The 17,966-nt window shown below is 42.7% G+C and overlaps 1 protein-coding gene across 3 annotated transcripts in view; it reads right to left on the bottom strand.

Moving 5' to 3' along the window:
• CSGALNACT2 (chondroitin sulfate N-acetylgalactosaminyltransferase 2) overlaps positions 1-17,966 on the bottom strand; it is a 263,693-nt gene that overhangs the window by 164,933 nt on the left and 80,794 nt on the right. For all 3 annotated transcript variants that reach the window (XM_085605158.1, XM_085605171.1, XM_085605164.1), the window contains exon 2: positions 8,970-10,143. In XM_085605158.1, the coding sequence (XP_085461284.1) occupies positions 8,970-9,633 (664 nt within the window). In that variant the 5' untranslated portion in view covers positions 9,634-10,143. The remainder of the gene's footprint in view (positions 1-8,969; positions 10,144-17,966) is intronic.

Genomic DNA, 17,966 nt, shown 5'->3' with positions numbered 1-17,966 from the left:
TTCTGAATGAGATGCAATTCCATCAAGCCCCTGTCTCCATTTTGAAGACTAGGAGATCCGGCTTTTCTTTCTATGTTCAAATTCTAGTGACTGTAATCGAAATTTAGAGACTTCAATTGCGTCACTTGATCACAGAGCTAAAGATTTCCAATGCACCCTTCCTTAAGAGGCCTTCTTGCGTTCAGCTGGGACATGTACAACTGTATTACTGCTCTCTCTAGGAAATCCAGTGACCTCCCATGAGAATACATATACAAAATATCTATAAATACATCTTCATCTATATAAGGGACTCCAAGAATTCCAAACCCATTTCTCTCTTTTGAAGACATCCAATTGATGACTCAATATAGAAATATCAACCAGCACTTTTGATTAGAGATGGTGGACTACACATCTTTAACTTGCCTCTCGGAAGTTGGAGCAGGCATATTGTGTACACTGGTCTTCACTGTCTGCGTTCACTGCTTTCAAATGCTAATTTTTACTCATATTTAGGCATTTCTTATGTCCAGGAGGGGACTGTTAATGTATAGTGACAGCATAGCTTCACACTAGTACACCACTGCTCCTTCGGGCAGATTTTTCTTCCTCTGTCTAAATCGCTGCTTTTGCAACTCCTCATTCTGCATACTTGACTTTCGTCTTGTAGAAAACCTTATTTCCACTAAAGTTCTGATCAATGACAAACCATTTGCTAATGTACTACCACCTACCTCCTCTACTCACCTTTTCATAAAGGTGAAGCACAAAGCTGTTACTTGCTCAGTCTCCAAGGACGGTTAAAAAAGAATAAAAGCACTCCGACATTAGAAACCAGAGGTGCAGGAAAGAGAAACAAAATTAAGCCTCTAGTTTCTGGATCTTCCTTTACATACCTTTTAACTTCATAACCACACCACTGCTCTTATCAGAACCTGTGATTTTAGCAGTTTGTGAATTTAAGTCCTCTGAACAGGTTCAACATCAGAAAGTATTAAGACTTTAATGTTAAGTGCATTTCTATAGCACTTAACACCAGATAAGACACTAACTTGTAATGCAGAACAGTAGCACACTACTCCATGAGTGTGCAATGAAGGAATAGTATGTGTCGGTCATCAGAGCATGGGACACACATCTGGGGAGAGCGGTCATTCTTAGGGTGTCACAATGAGGAATACAAAAAAGTGATTGTTAGAATGCTTGAATTAATCTCAGCCACTGGTAAATACTTGGGGCTGAAACTGGTCTGGAGTTGCTTGTATTCCGGTTCAGAATAGACCTCGCCTGGCAGTTAGCCTGGACTGTTCCTGCATGAGAAGGACCAAGGATGATTTGCATACGGCTAAATCTTGACTAGGGTAGCAAGGTGGGCAAAAAAACGATGGACTGGGATGCGGCCCAAGTAATTACCACAGGCTGAGATTTGATTCAGCATTCCACCCATCACTTTTCTATCCTTCAAATCATATCTCCACACGCATTGCATAGGTGCAGGTGCCAAGTGTTCGAAAAGACGTGGTCATGCATGTAACTTCATTGGTGTGGTCTTTATAATAAAGATTAATTCACAATGAAAATAAGGATAAATATACCGAACACCTACAGGAGAGCAATCTTGCATAAAGTATCCTGTTTTTCTCCCTTTCATGAAAAGCGAATGATCACCTGCCCTGAGTAACACAGTTATTAACATGCAGATAAATAGTTCATAATCTGAGATAATGAACTCGTGTGACCGTATATATAGGCAGAACATGCTCTCATCTAAGTCTGAGCTTAATTTACCTTTCCTCTGTATAAATGATCGTTGGATATGTGACTCCTATGATATGAGTTTGTTTTCCCTCTGGAGTTGCAATTGCTGCATTTAACTTGTTGAGATGCTCTTGCTGAGCTAGGCAACTTTGTCTCCATTATTGGATTTGGTTTTGAATGCTGCTGTGGGAATGTGAGGCGGTTTCCTTTTGGTTTCACGTTTTTCCATATTCAGGTACGGAGTTGGGTGTGTGAGGGCAGATTTTGTCAGGGGGGGGGGGGAAAGAGTCGGAGGGCACTCATCTTACCTTACTCTTTTTTTCTTCCTTCTTCAAAGTTGCTTTTTATCTTTGACTACGTCACATTCATATATAATGATTGTAGGCCATGGTGCATTCTCATTTGTGACTTTAGGTCTGGTTATCCATGCAAATTATGGAACTCAGAAATGCTATTCCCGTGCAGGTCATGCTAGCCTTTGCTCATCTCAAGTACTAACAAAATTTGTATAATGACAGAATCCTTATTGTTGATGTCATTGAACACTACATGAATTAATAATCCCATTAAGGGGCGAAAAATCTATGATGATGCATAACATTGTTTATGTGATATGATTTTTCTACAGAAGGCTTAATTATCTGTTAAAGACATTACCTCTTTCAATGCACCCTGGAACTCAAAAGTGTTCTGTTCACCAGCACAAAACAAAAGAAATTAGGTGAGATTACTGCCTTAGACAGCGTGGTAGATCAGGGTGGCAGGACGATATTGAACAAGCTGTCTAACGACTTTTATGTACTGAATATTATACTCCCAATGTAAATGATCCCACATTGATGAGCTGCTCTCTAAACTGCCTAACGATGCTCGACTTTTATTAGGGGGTGACTTTAACCTGCCATTAGATGCCACTTTAGATCTTAACTCGAGAGTCAAATTTAGACTCTCCAACTCCCATAAATTACTTCATAAACCATGTACTAGTCTCAGACTCTTGGCATCTCCAACACCCAGGTGGAAGGGACTACACTAATATTCAATCCCTTATCAATCACATTCCAGAACTGACTACTTTTTAGTGTCTAATAATTTGACAAGGACGATCACAGACTCTAGTGCTGAACCCCAGATTGATCTCTGATCACACAGCTATTTCAGTTAACCTAGATTGGGCCACCTCTAATCCTACAGACAAATCCTGGAGACTCAACACAGATATTCTTCAAAGTCCTGAACATAACATAGTAATTCGATTAGCTGTACAAAATTTCTTCAAGGATGCCCAACCAAAAGATTTTAGCCTTAAATAAGGTGGGATGTATTCAAGGCCACTATTAGAGGGCTTATAATTGGCATTAGTGGCCATAGTAATAAACCTACGAATATACAAATGAAACTTTAGAAAATGAAATAAAGAATTGGATATCAGACATCAAAGGACCTCTCCTATTAGACACCCTAAATCGTAAAATACACAATAAGATTTTAAGCACCAAGGCCAGACCACTGGTGACTAAATTAAATTAAATGGCAACAACTCTGTAGGCAAGGTGTTAGCTTGCTATCTTAAACACAAACAAAACTGAATCCAAATGATACCAGTCAGAGATAAAAATGGCTTCTTACACTTGGACCAGATGGAAATAGCTCATACTTTTCTGGGTTTTTACAGAAATCTGTATGAAAAAATAAGAACGTAAACCCTGCTGACAGTCTAGCATATCTAAACAAACTTAACCTACCCATACTAGATACTCAACGTCCACTCTTGATGAATCACATATAGTAGAATCTGAGGTAGAAGTAGGCATCAAATCCCTCAAACAAGGGAAAGCCCCTGGTCCTGAGGGACTCATTGCCTGTTTCTACAAACAGTTCTGAGATGAGATATGCTGCCACCTCCTCGAACTCTTTCACAACTATGCTGAATCAGGAATTATACAAGGAACTGCTACTGAAGGAATACTTTCACTGATCCCCAAGGAAGGGAAGGACCACAGTCGGAAAAAAAAACTATAGGCCGACGTTACTAATTAATCTGGACTGCAAGTTTTATGCGAAAATCCTATATAAACTCATTGAGGAAATTCTCCCATCCGTGATCGGTCCATACCAAGCAGGTTTTATCAAAGGTAGACTATTCAAAGACAATATTAGATTACTGGGCCATGTCCTGCAAATAGAGGAGACCAAAATCTCACATGTAGCTGCAATAGCACTCAATGGTGAAGAAGCATTCATCAAGGTTGCCTGGCCTTTTATAAAGTCTACCATGTCGTGCTTTAACCTAGGTGACTCATTTATAAGAATGACTATGGCACTGTATTCCAACCAAAGTGCCAAAATCAGAATCGATGGAGTCTCATCAGAATCATTTCCACTTAGGAAAGGAACAAGACAGGGATGTCCACTATCCCCTTTCTTGGTCCTCCTGCCCAGTGAACCACAGTTATTGTCAATTAATGAAGGTTCCAATTCAACAGGGTTAAAACTGAGTAATAACTATTTGTAAGCAGCTTATGCCGACGACATACTGATTTTGACTGTTTATGCGGATATAGACATCCCAACAATCAGGAGCAAAATTGAAGATTACTCACTAGTGTCAAGATTCACCCTTCATCGGGACAAATCAGAGGTCTGTCCTCAATCTGGCCTGCACTAAAGCAGCTTTAGGTTCCTTTGGTCTGTCACAGCAGCCCAAAGTTCCCAAGTATCTGACTTTGGAATTCAATGATGTTTTCTTAGAATCTGTCAGGCATGACGAGACGCTGGTCATACAAAAAGATGCATTTTTTTAATGGATGTTCACCTAAATTCCTCCTATGTTGGGAACAACTGGAGTCCACCAAAATGTTTATTACCCAGATTGTCAATTATCTTCTAAATATAGTCCCAATTCTTTACTTAGACAAGTTCTTTACAAGTATAGACCAGTTATTAAATACATTTTTATAGGAGTCTAAAAAAAAAAAAAAAAAAAAAAAAAAACAATTTCCTTGAAAAAGCTTCTGACTGCTTAAAGACCTTGTAAAGACCAAGGAAGTGCAAACCTATTGGACTTTAAGAAATATCAAGTTGCCTTTTTAACAACTCAGATCGCACAATGGTTTTATGATGTGTCTGATTTTAGTCCCCTGTGGTTGTCCCTCGAGAAGCTGCTTATTGAGGATCTCTCTCATCCATCCCTCTTAACGATAATCAAACATTACCCCAATCTCCAGAATCCTATTCTGAACCATGCTAGAAATGTTCTGTTTCAGTTAGACTGCCGCTTTTCTGAAGTAAAGTTCTGTAATTCTCATGGTGCTTCAATTTGGCACATCTAGCATTTTAAATTGGACACTGGCCTTCCTCTATAGAGTTTCTGGAGAGCTATAGGCATATATGTAGTAGGTGACCTCGGTTCCAGACAACATCACCTCCTGTTTTCGGAAATCAAACAATGGTATAACATAGATGTCATTGATTTTTATTAGCTCCTTAAACTAAGGGCAGTCATAGCCAAACATGCTGCATTCCCATTTGGAGAGGCCTCAATGATTACATTTTTTGCTACGATCAGAAATGGGGGGCGTTGCTTCCAAAATATATCTAAAATTGAAACCTTAAAATCTAAACTGTGTAGCCCCCACTCAACAGAAATGGATCGCCAACTGGTCTCATGATGGGAATCCTGATCCATCATCTAGAAACTGGAAGAAGTAATGGTAATCTCCATTTCAGAAGAAGATTACAACTAATTTGGCCTAAACTAAATTACATATTTTACACAGAATGTTTTGGACTCCATATGGGCTAGCCTCTTTGAGGCTGCTAGAGGATAGTCGCAATTGGAGCTGTAAAGCAGAGAATGCTGTTTTGTGACATATACTGCATGAATGCCTTCTATTAACGCTTCCACGTTTTGGGGAAATGTACATGATGTTATTAACAACATCTTTCACTTACAATTGACAGGAACTTCAATCAATCAAGTCAAGATTATTTCGGTTAATTAAAACCATACATTTACATATTGCAAAGCAATAAATTAAAAAGGCTCACAGAAAATTTAAACAATAACATCTTTCAGTGGAGGAGTGTCATCCCGTATTATCTTGTTCACCATGCATCCTATGCTATCCTATTTTTTACATAAAACTGGATATATAATGCAGATGTGACAGCACAAGGGGTGCTAAAAGAGCAAGGGAAGCATAAAAGGGAAACAAGGAAGGGGTAAACTAATTTCTAGACAGCAGTATTGCCCTATCCCCTCTTGTTCTACAGTGTTACCTATTGTCTTACACTGCCTCTTCCAAAATACTAGATATAAAGTGCAGATACAACGAGATAAAATTGGTTAAAAATGGGAAAAAAAAAAAAGATCTCAAGCTAAAAAACATTTACTCAACTCCCCCTCATAGAGTAACATCTTCAATTAACATTTTATCTGGCGATGAATGACTTGTTCATAAAACCGGATATCTATTGCACGTGACCGCTCAAGGTGCGCTAAAAATGCATGGGTAGCACAAAAGAGAAACAGGGAAGGATAATCTCATTATGGACAGCTGTAACGTTGAACAGTAAGGCACTTACCTAACATAAAGTGGCTTAGAATTAACTTGTTTAAATAAATGGCATTGTGACACCTTTCATATATTTGTAGCTTTTGCTTACTTTGCTCTTACTAACTAGGACTGTATTACAACAATAGATAGTTGTTTCCTGGAGAGTACTTTTCCTCCTGGGTGTTGAAAACAATAGGGACTTCTTTTTTGCTTAACAGCTGTAACGTTGCCCAGAAACTTCTCGTTCATCATTTGTGGTCCCTTTAGCCCTACACATACTTTAAGTCTACAGAAAGAGGAATGTTTACTTCTAGATATGTTTACACTTGTCCACAAGACCATTTTGTCAGCCTGCAAGTCTGTGGGTAATGCCTCCACTAATGCGTGGTGGGAATGGCTATGCTACATCAGGGGTGCACAGATGATCACGTCTGCACAATACCCATGGATTTAAGCTAACAAGTCACTTTGGAATAACTTGGACCTTTACTTCGAGTTGGTTATACCTCCATAGATCCCCTTCTGTGGCTCTGCGTGATATTAGTAACTTCTACCTACTGCTGTATTATACTGCAATTATTATACTTACTATTAGAGCATTTGATTGTGACTTTGTATTGAGTTTTGAGTCCAGGTAAGTGAAGTCAAATGTTTATGCATGATCTGAACATATTTCTGTAGCAACCTTTCTTTATTATCCCTTTTCCGTTTCCCCAATAGTGATTGGCTTGATTACAATGTTTCATACAAAATATTGTGTAATCTGTACTATGATCAGTAGGCAATTACTTTGTGTTACACCAATTGATACTGTCAATACTGACAAAATGCCTTTTCTGATGTATGTTTAAAATCTGCCTTCTTTTTGTTGAAAACACAATAAAAACTTTTGAATTAAAAAAGAAGTCTATCAGAAAGACTGCTCCACTCTCATCTGAAATTTTCTGAAGAACATAGGTGGGCAGGGAATTCAGAGGTAGAGCAGATTTGATAGTCAAAATAAGACTAGGTGTAGTGTCCATGAACAAAGAAGAAAAGGAGGTAGAGTTCTATTACGGAAATCCTCTATATCTAGTGCATTAAGTTTGGCCCAGGGCCTTCTGTCGGTTGGACCTATAAAAGAAAAGAAGAAAGGATCTGGAAAGGATGGACAGAGCCTATTAAATGTAATGATGTAGTAATCCACGTCAGGTAACCCTTCGGGTGATAGGGCACTCTATAACTCTGCATAACATCACATCCTTCAAATCCAACAGGGCCAATCCATAAAACCTTCTGAAGAATTATACTTTCCCTTACAGTTCCAGAGGCATCACAGCTTAAAGACATTATTATTTGATACCGAAAACTAGGGTTTTAAAAGTACCCCAAAACCTGTATGTGCCTTTGCCACTAAACTTTACCCCATGACCAGCTTTCAGAAAGATGCAAGCCCTTAAACTTTGGTTCAATACTTTCTTCTGGCTCGCAAACTATGCGATTAGATCCATTTCATACACCAGCACAGACAACATCACCCCATCCCTTATCTCTCTTGAACTTTGAAGACCATCACTGGTCTTCCTCTTAATTTAGTTAAGTACACCACATCACAGACAATCAGCGTGGCAATGGAACGTTGACTTGAGGCGAGTCCTTTGGTAACTTAAATAACATTTTCTGTGAGTTGCAATCTCAGTTCACTTTATGTTTGAAATTAATTTGGTTGCTCTTGGAACTAGTTGGTAATAGTTGGCAGATTCCAAATTGCCTGGGTTCAAACCCACTATGATCCGCTTTGACAAAGGGTGAGCAGATGACACAAAATGTAATGCATGTTGGTATTCTGGCTGATACCTTTGTTCAGTGAGTGTGGACTGTAAACACTTTAGAAGTAAAAGAACGGAGAACCAAGTGTTTATGAGAAATCCTGATCGTGCCCTCATAAGACAACATTGCCTAAACGCGCAAATGTTATTTTCAGTCTACTGCTACATTGTCCTGACCACTGGAAACCGCTGCAACACATTGGCTTTCACTTTACTTCACATTGAAAGGTCACCTTTATTTTGCTGGCTGCTGCATTTAGATGTTAAATGTATACTAGTAAGGGAAACCTCTGCCCAGACAGTGTTAACATTGTAAAAAGTATCAAATAATGCTGCAAAATGTGGCACATTATGCCACATAATTTGCCATTTTCTTGCACAAAAGTTACCCAACACTGCTGCATAATTTGTTCCTCCCCGCCACATTTTCAGAGCCCCTGTTTATAGTGTAAGCACTATGAATGTGTTAGAAGCTGCTGCGGCTAGAACATTTTGGCTTGTGGTTCCCCATTTAATTACATTTCCCACAGATAAACAAATCCAATTTTAATTTTTTTTTTTTTTTTAAAGCAACACCTCACATTGGACGTTCCATTGGTTGTGTGATTATGGTGTCTATTGTTTAATATCTCCTCACATAGTATGCCTTGACTGTTCATAATAGCATTCCACAGAGAGTCAATTGTACATAAAAGTGAAACTGGGCTATACAAGTGAAGAGAAACAGCCAGAACAAGGGGGATAAGCTGCTACCCAGTAACCACTGACTGCTCCAAGGACATGAGAAAAGGATCCAAATTAATAAACCGCAACACACAATTACTTCACCAAACCAGTAAAGATTAAAAGCTAAATTGCCTACCTTCCACAAAGTCGTTTTCGTTGTACACCTGCTTCTGTCCACCAGCCACAATGCCTCCATTTTGTCCTTCATCATCCTCATCAGGATTGTTCACAACCTCAAGGCCTGCCTCAATTGCTTCCACCAGCTCGTCCCGCTTGTCCTTCCGGATAGGCTTCTCTTCGGGATGCCGTGTGAGCCCCATTTCTAACTGGTACACCTTGGTTGAGGTGAAGCTTTCAAAAGGCACCACACTGTACTCGCTAGTTAGCTTAGCACCACTGGACACCTCTGCCTTGTCAATCTGGGAATGGAGGTACTCCAGGAGATCGTTAGGAGCTTGTTCCTTCAGTCCTTGTTGCCCAACCCAGTTAGCGCCCGGGACCTTTTTGTCTTGTACTAACTTGAGCTTCTCATTCATCTCTTGCAGCTCCTGCTTGAGCTGGGCAATCTGCCGCTTGAGGCTGGTGGCCCGGCTTTGGTAGTGTTCTTCTTGCTCCTGAAGGAGGGCTTGGTAATACTCCTTGCCATAGGTCTCGGCTGCCACTCCAGGAAGGGAAGCATTGCCATCTGTCGGTGGTGCACACTCCAAAAGATACATCAACAGCATTAAGCTGAAGACCAGGGCAAGACCCACCAGCAACCATCGGGTCTTCGCTTGAAGTATCAGACCCCTCCTGGGCATTCTCACCAACACACAAGATGTCGATCCCAAAGTTCCTCTACAAGTCCTCGGTATGCAGTCGCCTTCCCTCCACCACCCAACAGCATGACATCAGCCTGCACCAACTAACTTCATTCTGACGTTATTCTTTAAGAAGCATACTCTCAACATGTCCATTTAAGCAATTTAACCAATATGGTTTCAAGAACCAGCAGCTGCACACTTTCATGATTTGAGAACATGCTGGGAAATATCCAAGAGAACAAAAAAGGCGGAAGAAAAATTCAGAAGGTTTCCAGTCTCAGAAGCGAATTGTCCAAAGCTACATTTTTTTTTAACTCTTAAAATGTGCGTGTGACTTTATACTTTTCCAATGCAATTTCTGAAAGGAGACATCTGCAAAGGTTTAGCTTCTTTCTGCCAACGGCTTGGAGGTTCTATTTGTTCAGGTGGGTCCTGTCTTCACCCATGTTCTGTTCAATCCCATCAGACAGCAGAAAGGCCGGGAATCAGCACAGACGACGGCAGGACCTGGAAGCAAATGTAATAAAGAATCCATGTTAGAATGGACACGTAACTCACACATCTGTGAAACATATCATGGAAATGGACATTTTCCAAATTTCCCAAATTCAGTCAGGCGTGGAGTGGTTAAGTCAGAGGTTGTAAGACATAACTGCACACCCAGGAATAGGGGATAGGGGATAGACACACTGTTCATTTTTATCACAGCCTCGAACTGCTCTCATACATATATAGCTGTTTATCAGACATTAAGGGCACGTTGCGTGAGATGCAACACATTTGTACTGAATCATAGATTACAACTGCCCAAGATACATTTAGAGGATGGTGTAGTTCTTTTTTACTTTTAAACTGACTGTAAGCTGTATAAGATCACTTCTATTAGTTATCTTAGTAAAAGACTCCCTACTATTATTCAGTCCTGGAGGGGTGGTGGGAGGGGGGGGCGGGGAGTTGACTGCAGAATACAGAAGGACCTCTTGCATGGCCCTTGTCCACTGCTATGTATATGCAAATGTATAGGGGTAAGGCAGGTGAGTTCTTCTGAGCATGTCTCATTCTGCTGTAATGTCCTTCTATGGTGCTAATGCAAAACCCAACAACATTTGTTTACAACAAAAAAATCATTTGGTTAAATTAGGTATATTGTGCCATCTACGCACACAAGAGTTTAAAATCGAAAACTCTTATTATTAGGGAGAGAAATGCTTAGTAAGACCAAAAACACAGTTGAAGACACCCCCACCCCCCACCCCAATGAGATTAAAAACCGAAGCAGTTAAAATACTCTGGTATATATCCGAGATGTTTTTACCTTAGCAAATTGAGTAACGTCAATCAATAAAAGCTAAAAAAAAAAAAAAACTATTTTCCTCTGTGAGATACACAAAGGTAGTTAAATGCCAATACTCAAAAGTGGTCAACAAGAGTACAAATATAGACCCCACACTCACTAGTACTACTTAAACTCTAAAATAGGCGCTTTAAAGATCGGTAAACTCTTGACTTCAAAGTTAGTCCAAATCTGCACAAAAATATGTGCAAATGTGTGTTAATATAATTTTTGGACAGAGAGGGGGTCTAGGGGATAAAAGTGGCCAACAGAAAACAATAAACTAACTATATAAAGAAACAGAGTTACTTTAAGTGTGTTTATTCTTCACCTGGAAATTCAGACACAGATAGAAAATCTTTGAGTAGTCTACAAAATTTCAAAGGTTTGCAGAGTATTTTACAAATTGTTCAAAATCTAACAGGAACCAAGAAATGAGTAACCCAGATTCAGTCTATCCTTTGTAAATAGATGGGTTGGCGCCATTTGTGTCACGAGTACCATAAAACACGTCAGAATGACAGTTTCAAACACACTGTACATGGAGGTGTCCATTTTGAGTCTCCGCTGGAAACATTCCCTCAGTTCTCACAACAGGCAGGTACAGTTTTCTTCACACTTTACATATGTTGGAAGGATGAAGAATTCAAAAGCACTGAGCCCCTTCACGAGTGCACTGTTCGCAGATTCCGGAAGTACGGAAGGTATGGTTCGGTCCAGGCAGTTTATGGGGGTCGCTGCTCTTCTTGATCCTGCATGGCAAGGATTGTGTGAAATGTACCTTAATGAACCTGCATCGCGCTGTGAAAACATGCACAAAAAGCAAACCGGGAATCCCACTGTACCTACATGACTTGAAGGTGCATTCATATAAGGACGTCTAATGTGATGTCACTTCCTCGTCCTGCCATTACCCGCCCACTGGTAAAATATATATATATATTATAATATATATATATATATATATATATATATATATATATATATATATATATATATATATATATATATATATATATATATATATATATAAATAATTTTTTTTTTTTGTTCTGTCAAGGCTGGCAGAGCTATAATTTGGACCTGGGCTTTCTGTGTACAAATTACACGGTAGAGTGAAAATCTGCCCTGATGCCAGTAAACGTTGCGTACTGTATATTTTTGTGGCCTGGTTGCGTTTGTTATGGTCTTTTTTTGTTTTACCCAACTACTACGTTGGCCACTTCTGCAGCCTTGTGATGAGCTCCCCCCTTGCTTCGCCAATGCTCACTAGAAACCTAAATGGCGCCTTTGTGCCGAGATAGAAGCGTTTCCCTTAGATTCGTTGACCGAGAGTTCAGAGATTCCCATGAGATGTGGTTTTGTGGCGGTGGGGTTGTGTTACAGAATACTGTTCTTCCGGCAACAAAGAACTCGTACACTGTGTTCAAGCCAGCACGAAGTCCGTAAAACTAAGCTTTGGAGCCTTTTTAAATATACGAAGTCAACTATGAAAAGCGTTCAGGCAGATCTGTGCTGCGGTCAATGCAATTCTTTCTTTAGCTTCTTCGCATGGTTTAGGTATGTGTTTCATTATGCTGTTGTCAGTGAAAGGCTTTGGCATAACTAGCTTCATACCGTCTGAACAACTTAACAGCACACGAGACATATTTCCATACAAAGAACTTAAATGCGAATGATTTACATAGTCTGGGGCTGAAAATCGTTAATGGATTCATTCCTTCAGGGCCCAAGTTAGACACCTGTGCAACACACACTGAAAATCCTGGGAGACACCAGAGCATCCTGCGTGATGCTACGAGGAGCATCAGAGAGCCAAAAAATAAAACCCATCAACCGCATTTCAATCTGAAGTCTAGGGGTAGGGTATTTAGTATAATCAGGAAGGTTGGCGCTGAGACTAGTAGGCGTTGTGTGGATTGTGTACAGAGAATGCACGGTACTGCCAGGTCAGGGGAGTTACCCAATAACCCCCGTAAGTGTGTGAGTCAAGGAACCCACACTGGCCATTTAAGCACAGTCCCGGGCACACGTGGTGGGGGTGTAACAATGCTATTAAAGTCCCTTTAGGATCAAAGTTGCTGCGGTCGACACCAGTATAATGTTCCGAGTCATCCAACTACAGAATAGAATCAAACAACCAGCCCATATGTGTTTCGTCACAAGGAAATTAACCTGCGACTCTTCAGGGCCAGGGTCAGACTGTCAAAAGGTCTGATTAAGTGATGCGGTGTCGCCGGGGCTGGTATGCTGCATTGCAAGTGAACATAAATAAGCCTAGGTACAGTGTTGGAGTGATCATCCAGTGTCTGAGGAGAGAGCTATATGGCTGTGCAGTGGCAGAGAGTTCAGATGCCATCCTGTATGATGGGCAAACGAGAGGGCGGGCACGCCTGTCTGTTCTCTGAACGGAGGTGATCGTGTAACACTTACCGTGGCGTCTTCCGGATGCATTTCAATCAGACTTGCTGGCTGCAGGTTCTGGGGAAACAAGCATTGGCAAACTCAACAGGTCTTGCATTTAGGACATATTGGCTTTGCCAATGGTTTTAGCCATGCCGCACAGCATCCCCCATGCTGTCCAGAAGGGATCCGAAAGAGAAAAAAAAAAAAGCCTGCCATATTCAATCAAGCATGCATGCTTGATTGAATATGGCATATTGAAAATGACACAAGCATTTCTTATTTTCCTTTTGTTTACCGATCAGAGTTTAATCTGTAAATAAACAGAAAAAAGTAATGCAACGGGTGCAGGTTGGCAAACTGGGTGTAGGGGAAGTAACACGAAGAGAAGAATTCCAAAGGGTGGGCTTATGAAGGACAGGCCACTAACAGCTTGAACCAGGGGCCTGGGTCTGGCTCAGCTCGATGTCCTTTCGGACCCTGGAGTCCAAAATGAGCCAAGCTTTCATGTGGCTTCTGCCTTCAACCCACACCCTATCCTCAAGCGCCAATGATTAAAGTCAAAACAATAATGTTTGCTGGAAAAAATAAGTGGGAAATCTATCAATCTGGTGGAACAATTGATCAACGCGAAACTGGAATCAATCCTGGCTTCCCTGCTTGACCAAACTCTGTGATGCTAGGCAATGATGTTATTTCACAGAATGTCCTTTTTATTTTGATATAAGAGCACCTCGAAATATGTCACTTCAGGAAAGACGCTGTACAAAAAACTTTTAAAATTCATCAGAATATAATGTATCTTTATGTGTCATTAGAGTCTAGGCCACGGGTGGGGCCCGCTGGATACAGGTCAACATACTAAATTACATTCCCTGGTGGTGGGCCTTGATTGGGTGGACCCTTGACGATGCATACACGGGACGACGCAGTAGATAGCAGAGTAATCGCAGCCGATATTCTCCCTCGCGGACTCTCGGACCACTCGCCGGTCGCTCTCACTTTACAAGTAGGACGGGCACATCAGCCGTTTCAGTGGCGTCTTTCGGCGTGGAACCTCCACAGGGAGGATTATAGAGAACATATGGAAGGTGCCATTGTCCACTATTTGACATCTAACGTAGAGACGGTAGAGGGGGCTGAATGCATTTGGGAGGCGTGGAAGCCCGCGCTCCGGGATGTAGACATTTCCTTCTGCGCAGCGGCTCGCAGATTGCGCAGGGAGTCCCTTGTCCAGGCGGAGGCGAAACAATTTGAATTGGAGTCTCGCAGTAGAGATAGTGAGGACCAGCAGGCTCGCCGCCAACTCCTATTGACGCAGCAGGACTATGTGCATCTTCTCTTGGATGAAGGCAGACAGGCGGGGCTGGCGACCCGCAGTAGGATCTACCTGTGGGGAGATAAGTCCAGCAAGCTGCTGCATAGGTTGTGTCAGAGGTCGTTATACTCCCAGACCCTGCCGGGCATTACAGGCCCTGATGGGTCCACTTTTAAGGACCCCTCCACTATTGCTGAAAGTTTTGCCATGTACTATGCAGATCTCTATGCCCCAAGGGAATGCCTCCCCGCAGCTGTAGTTGGTCGCTTCCTCAATGATCTGCCGCCTAAGGCCCTCTCTGACAAAGTGAGTGCCGAGCTGGAACTCCCGCTCACGGAGGAGGAGCTGGGCACAGCACTGGGCGACATGCAACCCGGAAAGGCCCCGGGACCGAATGGCTTCCCATGTGAATTTTTTAAACAATATTTTTTACAGCTGGGGTCCCACTTTTGCAGAGTGGTGGAGGAGGCCAGGGAGCAGGGTAGTCAGCCTCGCGATTGGAGACACGCAGAGGCGATTGGAGACACGCGGAGATTGTGGGGTTCCACAAGCCCGGTAGACCCCCAGATCAGCATGCGTCGTACCGCCCTATATCTCTTCTTAATGTAGAGGACAACGATTCTGGCTAAGGCGTTGGCCAATCGCCTCCGTTCCCATATTACATCGTTGGTTCATGCCGAACATGCCGGGTTTATGCCCCAGCGGGTGACCCGCCACAATATTCGGTGCGCACATGTTGCCGTGGCAATGGTTATGGGGCTAGGGGAACGGGCTGCACTACTCCTTGCGGACATGGATAGGGAATTTGATTCCCTTAGTTGGGTATACCTATTCGCACCACTCCGTAGATTGAATTTTGACCCACGCTTTTTGACATACCTGACCTTACTCTATACAGACCTGACTGCGTCCTTGCGGGTGACGGGCTCTATCTCCTCCATGTTCTCTATCAGACGGAGCACCAGGCAGGGCTGCCCACTGTCCCCCTACCTATTTGCATTAGAAATGGAACCATTAGCGTCCTGGGTGCAAATTGATGCCAAGGTGACTGGTTTTCAGTGGGCACCGGGTCGGTCGGATCGTATTGCCGACCAAGGACACCCATATATTATTATAAGGGTCAAGGGTGTGCATCCCCCCCTCCCCAAACCTTTTCCAGGTGCTGGGGACCCCACCCCTTGGGGGCTTTTAAAGAAAAATTAAGGGGTGGAGGCGTGTGAACGCCCACCCTATTGCTGATTAGGTTCTCTTTTTTCCTACGAATATAGACAAGACAGGACCGCGATTGCTGCGTATTATGCAGATTTTTGGGGACACCTCGGGTCTATATATGAACCCTTGTAAATCTACTCTTTGGGTCCTTGGGGGGGGGGGGGGGGGGGAAGGGTGGATCTCGGTTCCTGGGCCTCCTCAGTCCAGGTGACCTCTGGGGGGGTTGAAGTATCTGGGTGTGTTTATATCGGATTCGCCAGTCACCTCTTGGGAAAGGAATTTAGCCCCTGTATGGGATCGCGTGCGGATCTGAAAACCTGGTCTCATATGCCACTGTCTATATATATGGCCGATCGGCCATCTTTAAGATGGTATCGCTCCCCCGCCTACTTTATCAGCTACAAAAACATTCCTATCTGATTTCTCCCGGGTGGTTCTGACAGGTTAATACTGCCCTGGGACAGTTTCTATGGTCTGGTGGAATGGGGAGGGTTGCCCTGCGGACCGGCTTCCAGTCCACGTATTGCAGGGGACTGGCAACCTCTGATAACCTGTCATACTATATGGCCTCACATCCGCTGGTTCTAAATGAGTGGTTGTATGGGGACAGGTCTGACCCAGCCTACGCGGTCGAGAGGCAGTGTAGGGGAGATCACACCTTGCACACTATACTCTACTCCACGCCGCTACACAACTCCTTGCCACCTGCCACGAAACTTATCTTACAAATATGGCGACAGGCGTTGCGGAGGACCGGGTAGTGGAATAAATTGACCCAAGAGACCCCTCTTTGGCTTAATGGGCGACTGTCGCAACTAGCTGCATTGTCTGGCTTTCGGGGCTTGGACACCGTATCCGCATCTCTACTCTTGGGGACATGATGCGTCGATTGATTCTGAAATCTTTTCAGGATCTACAGAAGGACTTTCAAATGCCTAAAACCCAATTTTACCGATATCTACAGTTCCGACATGCCATCACTCCATACATTCAGGGGTTGGGTCCTTGGCTGAGTTTAGTCCCATAGATGCAAAGGTATTCATGGGGGATCTCCATGATCACAAGATCTCCAAAATGTATCAGTCCCTGGTCACCCATAGCTCCCCCACACTGCAACACCTTAGGGAGGCCTGGGAGGGAGACATACGCCCACTGAAGGAGGAGGATTGGACACAGCCCTTTGCCTCCACGCGGGGGACAGCCATAGCCGTAAGCCTACGCCTTATCCAGTTTAAGTATCTCCACCTGGTCTATTTCACTAGGGTCAGACTCTGGAGGGCAGGATTGGTGGCCTTCCTGGTGTGTCTTCGATGCAAACATGAAGAAGGTACTCTGCTACATACTGTCTAGGCACTGCTCCGTGTTAGCACAATTTTGGCTGGGGTTATGTCATGCCTCTACGAGGTACTGGGTTGGGACCTCCCCAGCTCCCCGAAGCTGGTCCTGCTACATGTTATAGACGACATAGGAGGTAATTTATACAAGCGCCATCTTATATTATTAGGGTTCACTTCGGCCTAGAGAGACATCGCCTAGAGCCTGGAAGGCTCCAATGGCGCCCTCAGTATCTGTGTGGAAAAATGGCATGGATTTCTGTATGGGTGGAGATTCCAATCTTTGTGGCCAGGGGGTGCCCGCTTAAGCATTATAAAATCTGGAAGCGATGGGTGGAGTACCGTGGCTTAGAGCTGGAACCCGTTTCCATAGCCAGGTCCCCCAACCTGGCTTCCATCCCACTCTAGTCAACATGCAACATTGCCCCTTGGGTACTGCTGAACCATGCCTAGATAGGCAATACTGTTCTCTTGTGGTGCTGCTCTGGGATAGGTGAGAGTGCGATGGGGGTGGGTTTCTGGGGTTTTTGTTTTGTTTTTGTTAATATTTCAAATGCATTGCTCTTCAGTTGTCCTATTTTGCTATTGAAATCGTCAAAGTCAATTAAATGTACATTCTGTATGCACGAGTTGCTGGGTTACAGTGCTCTGCACTATATTTGTTATTTGACAAATAAAATCTGTTCTTTAAAAAAAAAAAATAAAAAAAAAAAAAAAAAGAAAATACCAC

Source organism: Triturus cristatus, chromosome 1_2 (assembly GCF_964204655.1).
Source record: "Triturus cristatus chromosome 1_2, aTriCri1.1, whole genome shotgun sequence".
Lineage (NCBI taxonomy): Eukaryota > Metazoa > Chordata > Amphibia > Caudata > Salamandridae > Triturus > Triturus cristatus.
Note: the sequence above shows the minus strand (reverse complement) of the source record. Positions and strands in the feature narration are given on the sequence as shown.